Genomic DNA, 11,010 nt, shown 5'->3' with positions numbered 1-11,010 from the left:
CCACACAGTTAAGTACCACTGAAGCCAGATCCTTCTCAGTTTTCTGATCCGTTTCATTACAAGAGTGTTTTTGTATTATCAGAAGTTTAACCCTTTAGCTCTAAAGTAGTTTTTAGAACTTCAGAAAAACTAAGAAAAAAACTGTGTCAAAGCAGTAATAGAAAGTATCAGTGTGCTGAGGTCTAAATTAAGCAGGCAAAGACCTCAAAGTTCACCTCTCACCATTCCTCAGTGACAGCTTCCTCAGTTCCACCAGTCCCACCCTTGTCACTTCTAAGCTGTTTTCAAATCCTTCACTGGGTACTTGGCTTTGGCTCTAATGATTTTGTTACTCCAGGCAGTTTTCCAAACAAAAACAAATGGTTATTTACAATTCCTAGTCTGAAATCATAAATATCATCAGCTGAATTACACTGAAATGTCAGTAAAACTCTACAGAACAGAATTCTACATAAAGTAAGTCTGTCTTGGCTAGGTAAAAAAGATTTTAGTTATAAAAGTCGCAAAAGGATCTTATTGTAGGTAAGTTTAGACTCTTAGGTGGTCTTGCAGTATATACTCTGAGGACAGCTTTACAGTAAGGTTCCTGACACAGGCCATTTAGACTGGGAGCCAGACTACATTTTTCTCCCCCAAATTATAAGGAATCAGTGGTATTCCAGTAAATTGCCCCTCTGTGAATGAAATAACTTTACTTAGATTCTCATACTGAATACCTTTCTTATACAGACCATTTTACTTTTAGATTGTGATTAATTCCATCTAAAATAACATTCAATGAGATTAAAATCTTTCAACGTGGATATAGTGGTATCTTCAAGCAAATGCCTCTTAATTTAAAATATAAGTATCCTCTATAAAGACAAAAATAATCAGTATGTGCTAATTATAAAATGATTAGAGATTTTTCTCAAGGCATATCAAATCTCTAAACATTCCACCTAGCACATGTCTGACAATTACCAGTTTCTAAACTCCTTGACACTCCAAAAGGGACATATTATAGAGAAGAAGTGACTCTATATGGCCCTGCTGCAATGCAAACTGAATATGTTGCTCTCAGTTCCTACTGAGAATTGTATTGTCTGATGTCTGATGTCAAAATGTAGGTGAGCACTATCTTGTAAAGTTGGTCATTCATATGCCTGAGAACCCAACAGTTTCACCTCTGAGGCATCTGCTCCAGACTAGAGCCACTGTTCTCAAAGTGTGGTTCCTGAATCAGCAGCATCAGTTTCACTGGGGAACTTGTTAGAAATACAAATGCTTGGGACCCACTCCAGAACCCACTAAATCAGAAAGCCAAGGTGAGGCCCAGCAATCTGTTTTAACAAGTTCTCTAGGTGATTCTGATGCAGGCTAAAGTCTCAGACACCCCACCTTCAGAGAAATTATTGTTCATTTGCTCTGATACAAGAATGTTTGAACAGTACTGTTTGTAATCTCTCACACACTTGTATACATGTGCATAGACATACACACACACAACAATCCGGGAAACAAATGTCCTTGTCAAGAGAATGGATAAAAATAGTATAGTATTAACACATGAAATATTTACTGTACAACAGATAAAAAGAATTTTAAAAACCCAGCTGCATTTATAAACTTAAATAAAACTTACAATCATAATTTTGACTAAAAAAAAAAAAAACTCAGAATTCTATATGATATTTTAAAAGGTCAAAAACAACCAAAACTAAATAATACATTATTTAGCAATGTATTTCTGTGATAAAACAATAAAATTATTTTTAAAAAACAAGAAAATTATACACTTTTAATTCTGTACAGTACTGACCTCTGAGGGGGCAGAGATGGGGGATGGGGTAAGGAAGGATCACAGTGGGAGCTATTAAATGTACTGGTAATGGTCTAGTTCTTAAGTTGGGTAGTGAGTTCATAGCTGCTCACTATGAGTTCGCTGTTCAGTGCGTTTACTGTTCTTATGCGTTTTTTTTATCACCATATCCTTTTGAATATTGTATTTTACTCAAATAACATGCACCTTCTATGTTTGTTTGCCAGCTGCACCCTCCCCCGACTAGGTATTTTCAGAAGCCCATTATGCTAATTTTTTTACAGTAACATGTAAAAAAATATGGTATGGCACTGTACCACTATGGTATAAACATATTGTGGTATGTTAATTCATTTACAAAGAATTTTTAAAAACATAAAAAATATTTATGATAAAATCAGCCAGATAATACAAAAAATATACAATAAAAGCCATCAGAAGAAAAAACAATGATGTTACCAGTAGATGTTACAGAAAGTTTCCTCTCTTTAAGTTTAAAATTTTTCTATAGTGAATAATAAATACTTGTGAAATCATTAAAGAGTTTTAAACTGTCATTGAGACATTTAATGTCTCTAGGTCATTAAACAAAACTGTCAAATCTTCTGTTTGGAAACAGGGAAGAAACTGGTGTTTTGTGGGCCCCTCCTAGTTGTGTTTATGAGCTTGAAATAATTCAAGGTTCTATGTTTTCTGTCATAAAATTATACAATATACTTTTATTACTATTATTCTTGATTATATAATTTCATTTTGTTTGTGTGGGGAACTGAGAAAACCATGACTTAAAGAACATATTTTTTTCTACCAAGTACTTCAGTTAAAACTGAAAACAACCTCAATTTCATTGAAAACGAAAGTAAAAAACATCCATCAACTGTTGACTGGCTTTTGGAAACAGAGAAGAAACATGTATATGGAGAGAATGCAATACAACCCTATGTCCTGTCACAGTGAGAAAGGACCACAAAGATGTAAGGTTCAAAGTCCAGAGATTAGTCACATACCTCCTTTTCCAATATTCTAGCGATCTCGCCTAGGGTCCGATCCAAAGCAGAAACCTTATTGTTTGCCCATGAGCCACTGTCTTGTACTTGTAGCTGTTTCAGAAGATCTTTGGCTAATCGCTGAAGCCTTCAATATAAAGCGAAAGGAAAGAACGATATTAATGAATAGACTACAATACTTCATTTTCCTAAACACTTCAAAACACAAATTACTCTCAGTGTTGAATCTGAAACTGCTTCACAGAACACCTGAAAGGAGGAAAAACCAGACAACTCTTAAGGTTGGTGTATTTATATTCACAACCACCAATTCATACCTCATGGCACAAAACAGAACCACAGGGCAGAATTACCCAACCAAAGGATCAGCTGGAGCACTTGCTGCCATCAATTTCCGTGTGACACTTAAACCAGAACAGAACTGGAGATGGAAAATGTGCAGAAGTGACAGGCTGATGGCAGAGAAACAGAGTATAATAACCTGAACAGGTTTCCACATTTTGACTTAAATCTTCAAGAAAGGTTTGTATATTATATTATAAGCATTGTAAACTCTCAGAATGTCAAATTCCCCATGTTCCAATTTATAGGCAGTTTGGGGATTACCTGTCACTGCTGATGTCATTTATTTAGACAATTAAGCAATTATAACAAATTTGTTTTTCACAGGGAAACACCGCAAACTACCTAGATTGTAAGATTCTTTAGTGAGAGAACTGTGTCTAATACTTCTTTGTAACTCCTACTTCTGTTTCATACACCTCACTCTCTGACCAATTCTCTTATCCTTTCTACATACTTGCCTGAGTATTCCACTGACACATACTCAACAGATACTCACCAGGCTCCTCACTCAATGGATCTCTCCACCTTTTCCCTATATATCATCCCCCTATTGTTCTACTTCCATTCTTGCAAATGTCCTAATTCCTTCTCTGTTGTTCTATTTGCTTACTCTTACTAGCCAAACCCTAGCAGTGGTTAATAATCACTCATGTTTGTTTAGTCCTTACTATGGGCCAGGCACCATTATCAGTGCCTTACATGCATTGATTTATTTAGCTGGATTAATGAACAGCCGTTAGCCTTTTCCATGTCTCACCTAGAAAAAAAATTATACCATGCAAAAGATTGGTATGACTACATATTCACAATTTTACTAATCTTTCTAGTCTGTGCACTCTCCTCAAAGACATGTTTCATACCTTCCCCACTCTTCAAAACTCCACTCTTTCCTTTTGCTCTCTTGCTTTCAGAAGATCTTGCATTTCACAGAGAAAAATGGAAGTCATTGGAACAAGAAAACCCTCCCTTTCTGCCACAAAATCTACAAGTCTATCTGCATGTTGACCTGTCCCCTCCCCTCTGTTTGTCCTATTACAATGAAGAAAGGCTCATTCCTCCTATGTAGAGCTAATCCCTCCACACAGGCTCTGCATTTCATCCCCTTTCTGGACCTCAATCTCTCTCTTCTTCATGCTTCAGTGTCTTTGCATATGCAACTCCTTCCTTCTGAAATGCTTTCTCTACCCCCACATTACCTAGAAAATGCCTACTTATCCCTCAACTCTTAAACATTATTTTTCTGATTTGCTTATTCCTTCCAAGCACTCATGATAAGTGAACTCAATACTTATCTAATTAATTGTCTGCTTCTCCCACACAGAGCTTTACAAGAGAAATTTCTGCAATGATGGAAATGCTGTATATCTTCACTGTTCAACATGGTAGCTGCTAGCCACATGTGGCTATTGGGCACTTGAAATGTATTTAGTGTGACTGAGGAACTGAATTTTAAATTGTATTTAATTTTGGTAATTTAAACAGCCACATACGGCTGTTGATTACCATATTGGACAACGCAGCAGCAAAGTATAAATTTCATGAGAGGGTGTCCTTGTCTACCTTGTTCACTACCTTATTTCAAGCACCCAGCATGCAGTTATACAAAAGAGCACTCATCATATATTTAATAAATGAATAGTCTTCTAAAGAAATTTCTTTTTTAAGTTAATTTATTATCTATAACTTTATAGAGTACAAAGTACAATGTTATCTTATTTAATCCTCTCAACATTGTCAATTAGTACTATCCCCATTTGAAAGATGAAAAAACTAAGGATCAGGGAAATTGGGTGACTTTCCCAAGGTCACACAGTTGGTAAAAGGTATCACTGGTACTCACACCCTGGTGTTACAGTGATTAAGAGCTACAGCCGCTAACCAAAAGGTCGGCAGTTTGAATACACCAAGTGCTCCTTAGAAACCCTATGGGGCAGTTCTACTCTGTCCTGTAGTGTTACTGTGAGTCAGAATCAACTCAACAGCAGTGGGTTTGGTTTGGCTGGAACTCAAAACCTAGGCCTTTGATCTTCAAATTTCATGCTTTTGTCTCTGTATCATATAAATCAAGTCAAATAAAGAAATTTTATTCACAAATGAACACTTTTCTAGAATACAACTTCACTGACAATTTTATTTATGTAAAATTAAAGAATTTCTCAAAGACTACAACAGCAATGTAGCTCAAAAGACACTAGTAAACTCCAGTTTAAACCTAAGCTACCCATATGACGTTTACTTTGATAAGTCAATGAATAAATACAAGCCCTAAAATCAGAAGTACCTATGCTTGAATCCTGGCACCAGCACACACCATATGTGTAAATACCGGGAAGGTTTTTTAACTTCCCTAAATCTCAGTTTCTTCATCATTAGAGTGTGGATAATTTTTTTTCCCCTTTCAGAGCTTGTGAAAAGTAGACATAATTAATGTAATGTACCTAATACGATGCATTAAAGCAGACATTCAATAAATGGTCAACTTCTATTACTATTCATTGACAGAAGGTCTCAATCTAACAGAAGGAAAAAAGGAAGATTAAAAAAATACAAAAATAGAATAATAGCAACATACTTCTTTTCCCGTCTAATCGAATATGGGCTGGAGTCCCATCCGATTAAAGTTACTGACCTTATCATGTGGAAGAATATTGGCAGCGAACTTCATTCTGTGATAGATAAGTAGCCACTTCAGCTTTTGGCTGAATAAAGCCTGCACACTATGTAACTAAATATCTTAGCCATAGCAATGGATGCATATGAATCTAGTAGTATTCTTACCAAGAATGCTGACATTCCACTGAAACCAGGGGTACTTAGGGAGGCACAAGACCGTTTTAATTCACAGAATACAAGAGGCTTGTATTTCACCCTGAGGTAAATCAAATCTGGGATTCATATGAACCTACCCTTCAAGGAAGAAGGCCAAATCAAGGAGATGCTTTGGTAACATGAGCTAAACCTCTGTCCCATTCCATGCCTCCAGAGAAGTACCACAAAGAATATAGCCCTTCTCAAGAAAAAAGCATCAGATTTTGATTCATACTATAAATAATTATAGAATGTCGGCAGAAGACAAGTCCTGAAAGCTCTATTCCCTACAATGCAAGAACAGGAGCTGCTTACAGACTGCAATGTTTAATATAGAAATTGTCATTTGGGTTACTTACAGCAGATAATTTTTCCAGCAAAAAAAAGAAAAAGTGGAGGCTTTGTAACTCCTATCCTAGAATATGAGAAGTCTGTCAGGTAACGGCTTTGTGGAAAATGTGTTGTTTATAGGTGCTGTTGAGTCAGTTGTGACTCATGGCAACCCCATGTACAACAGAACGAAACACTGCCTGGTCCTGCATCATCCTCACAATGGTTGCTATGAGAATGCTATAAGATCAGCTACTTTCTTTTTAATACTTGAACAAATTCCAACAATAGCGCTAAGCTCAGATCTGTCACTGGTAAATGTGAAATGTAAACGTACCTCTCTAAGGGGCCCTAACATATCAATCACAGTAAAGTTCTGGGTGCCCACTAGGATCAGTGGGAAGATTTGTAAAAGTGTAAGAAAGGAGACTGGATCAGCTTTAGGAAATAACAGGTGTTTAGTGTGGATAGATTTTAGAAAGACATAAATACATTAACTTTTTTTTCTTTCATCTCCATTTGAAAGGTACATGGTCGAAATTTAGGGCTACTACTGGCAGTGCAGTGGTTAAGAGCTCAGCTGTTAATCAAACGATTAGCAGTTCGAATTCACCAGCTGCTCACTGGAAATCCTATGGGGCAGCTCTACTCTGTCCTAGAGGGTCACTATGAGTCGGAATTGACTTGATGGCAACAGGGCTTTTTTTTTTTTTTTTTAAATTAGTTGTTGCTATTTTTAAATAATATGCTTACATCTATAATTCTAAATGCATAAACTTAGGAAATCAAATAGTACCTTTTGACATTCCCTATATAAGATGAAAAGAATCAATGTACATATATTGCTTCCGACAGTGGACACCTTTGTTTCTGTCTGCCAGTATCCCTTCTTGTGGAAATAGAACCCATCTTTCCCTTTTAGGGAACTAACCCACCCCTAGTCGTAGATGTGCATGCTAGATATGCTCAATGCTATTAGGATATTGCTGCTCCCAGGTCACTCAGTCTCTCAGTGGACAGAGCCAGGGAATGTGTACATATTATTTAATAAATAAATATAAAATATTTGTAAAAAATGAATATATACACATAGCCACACATTTACATCTACATTTATCTATCTATATACTGAAAAACATGAGTTAGGACTGATGTTCCCAATTTCAACTCATCACCACAGGGTTTTCAATTCTCCCCCTTATTTGTAACCGTATTTGTAACTCTCTTCTCCAGCAGTGAGCAACCTGCCTTCCATCATCCTTAGTATATTTACTTAATTCACCATCCCTTGTATGTAACCAATCATCCATCTTTGTTGCTGTATGTGCACTATGATCTCTCTGCTCGAGCTCTGGTACCCCACTTTCGGTTCTTAGGTTTCAACACCCTTTGCTAGGCTCCCCTTCACTTGGCCTCTGACAGATCATGCCATGCTGATCTTACATAGAGATGCCTTCCTCACTCTGCTCTGACTTTCCCACCAGACTCCAGTGCCCCATTCCATGTGGATGCACCTATCACCTCACTTGGGCTCTGAGTCTGCACACCAGGCCACTCCCCTACATGACTAAATGTCCTCCTTACCCTGATGAGCTTTGATACCCCCACTGTGCCACTGCTAGGCCTCCCCACCCAAGACAGATGCCTACTTGGTGCTGCCTCACCTAATGTCTGCAGAACTGAATTTTTCTGAAAGACAGAAGGGTAACTGGAGAGAGAAGGGGTTGATTTATTAGATGGGATAATTTTATAAGGAGATATTGCTTTTCATCCACTATTTGGTGACTGAGTTCATATAAGGAAGGAAAAAATCATTTACTCTTTTCCAAAATAACTGGTTTCCTATCATCCTCTAAAGTTCACCGGTTAATTTTTTTAAATATCATTATAACTCATGATTTTAATTTATTTCATAGGTTTTGATCAGCTGCAGTTTGAAGCTCAAATTGTCCCATCTTTGGCCCACTGGCTTCTAAGTCCTTTGTCAAGACACTAGCAGTCCTTGAGAGCTTCCCTGCTATCTGGCATCATAAGACATTCAGATCTGGAATTTGGCATTTCTCCAAGAAGCCCTTATTTCTTTTAAGTGAGAAATGGTATTTCAAGCCCCAAATCAGCAAGCACTCTGGATGCGCACTGCTACTGAGTTGGTCATTGTTTTCTAGGCTTCTTCAACGGACGGAGTTAGGAAACAAATACACATATACATAAAATATATATACACGCATATGTACATAGACATACACGCATACATCACTTTCATAAAGATAAAATAACTTATGAGTTCATATTATTCAAATTCAGCCCTACAGGAATTTTACCTCATCTCTACTGTATTACATCCGTCTCCTTTCTGCCAGATAAAAAATTCAGGCTCTCAGGAACACATGGGATGAAAGAATTCTAGCACTATAGGGTCGCTATGAGTTGGAATCGACACGACAGCACACAATAACAACAATATTCTCCTTTATCCCACATTACACGCACAATATTCTCAGAAAAACATAAATAACATCATCAAACTATAATTACAGAGTTGTTAAATATTTTTCATATGTTTCCCCATTTCCCTTATATTTCTCTTAGAGTTATACTGTACAATTCTCTGAGATACAGGCATTACATATCTGTTTCCTTTTAGCCATCAGTTAATTTTAGTTCTACAAGAAACTATAACTTTACTGTTCATCACCAGTCCTTATACTGATACCTCTTTAATTATTCTGATTGTCTGAAGCTTATTCTCTAGTAGTATTTAACATGAAAGTCAATGATTCTGTAACTAGTGAAACTGATTTTTGAGGGCACAAAATTATCAACATGCACAAGAACTAAGGGAACAGAGGAGTTCTGGCAAACATAGTGGCTTAGTCAGACACACCATGCTGCCCCTCTACAGCAAAGACCCAAGAAACCAAGTGAAATGGATACAGATGACAATCCTGCAACCCCGAGCATCAAATGAAAGGATAAAGAACTAGAGCGAACACCAACTGGAAGAAGAAATGGACTAAAAACAGAGAACGAGAAGAGATAGAGGAGAGGCCCAGCCAGCCAGCCAGCCCAGCACAGTGCAGCCATCTTGAGACACAGACAGCAGCAATCCTGGGTGAGGAGCACAGAAGGCAACTTCACAGAATTCCTAACAGGACACAGGTTAACTGTGGAGACATACCCAGAGTGAAAAAAGGTCCTGATTTCCAGCTACGCTGATGGGAAGCGCCTAGGCACATCGCCCGGTGACCAGAGGAACACACTTCCCTAACCCCCACCCTCTTGATGATTAGCAGCACAACCACCCCATTCCTACAGCCCAGACCACTACCCTAGCCCTCCTCACTGCTGGATGACCCCGATGACCCTGCTGGGTGGCAGGAAGACAATTTTGGCAGAGTGCTTAGTGCTTGCCCCGCCCCTCCTGCCCAAGCTCGCTCACCTACTACCCATTTCTCTCCTCCCACCACTTGGTGACAGATGGCGACTGCATTCCCACACACTCATTCAGCCACCACCCAAGCTCCCATCCTCCAGATCCCCTCCCCTCACCTGATGATGGATAGTGACTATGTCCCTGCTCGCTCACCACACCCACCACACCCGCAACCCTGCTCATTCAACGAGTGCAGCTGTCTGCTCCTGTGCCACTGGACAGATTACCGACAGCAGCAAACACCTGCCCAGACTGCCCACAGCTGCCCAACATGACCAACAGAGACCCTGCAATCTCACTACCAGCTGCTGCCCCTCTCACCTGGAGACAGGTGGCAAACACTCTAGTGCTGCCAAACCTGAGACCAACAAACCACACAAGCCCCGCCAGCCTGGACACAACAAAACAAAATAAAACAAAAAATCAGAACGAAGCAAACAAACATACAATCAATCAATAAATATAATAACCTCTTAATGCCTCAAAGGCAACAGGCAATATCAAATCATATGAAGAAACAGGACAAAATGGCTAAAGCAAGTGACCAAAATAAAGAGCCAGAAAACGGTCCTGAGGACAAAATGGTAATTGAACTACCTGACAAACAATTCAAAAGACTTATATATAGGATCCTCGAAGAGATCACGGAGAACACAGACAAAACCAAGGAAAATACAGACAAAACTCTAGAAAATTTCAAGAAAACAATACAAGAACAAAATGACAATAAATAATTAGAACCCATTCAAAAACAGCAACTAAAAATCCAGAAGATTAACTCTAAATTTTCAGAAATAGATAACTCATTGGAAAGACAAAGAAGTAGACTTGATCAATAGAAGACAGAATCAGTAAAATAGAGGGCGAATTCCTTGATATAAATCAATCAGAAAAAAGAATGAAGAAAAACAAAGAAAGTCTAAGAGTTATGTGGGACACTATCAAGAGGAATAATTTGTGCATGATAGGAATTCCAGAACAGAAGGGGACAAAAAAAAAGCACAGAGAAAAATTTTGAATATTTTCTGGCAGAAAACTTCCCTAATAATCATGAAAGACAAGAAGATATCCATCCAAGAAGCTCAGTGAACTCCAAATAGGAAAAACCCCAAAAGAAAATCACCAAGACATATCATAATCAAACTTTCCAAAACCAAAGATAAAGAATCATGAGAGCAGCTCAGGAAAAGCAAGATATTACCTACAAAAAGGGAAACCAATTAAGACTAAGCTCTGATATATCTTGGCAGACACCATGCAGGCAAGAATGCAATGGGATGACATAT

At 38.1% G+C, this 11,010-nt stretch overlaps 1 protein-coding gene across 1 annotated transcript in view; it reads right to left on the bottom strand.

The window, feature by feature from the left end:
• Window positions 1-1,600: 1,600 nt before the first annotated feature.
• Window positions 1,601-11,010, bottom strand: part of SCAPER (S-phase cyclin A associated protein in the ER) — a 119,099-nt gene continuing 109,689 nt past the window's right edge. The window contains exon 16 of the mRNA XM_023729873.1: window positions 1,601-2,935. Within this exon, the coding sequence (XP_023585641.1) occupies window positions 2,797-2,935 (139 nt within the window). The 3' untranslated portion in view covers window positions 1,601-2,796. The remainder of the gene's footprint in view (window positions 2,936-11,010) is intronic.

This window comes from Trichechus manatus, unplaced genomic scaffold (genome assembly GCF_000243295.1).
Source record: "Trichechus manatus latirostris isolate Lorelei unplaced genomic scaffold, TriManLat1.0 scaffold00030, whole genome shotgun sequence".
Lineage (NCBI taxonomy): Eukaryota > Metazoa > Chordata > Mammalia > Sirenia > Trichechidae > Trichechus > Trichechus manatus.
This window is presented reverse-complemented; position numbering and strand designations above follow the sequence as displayed.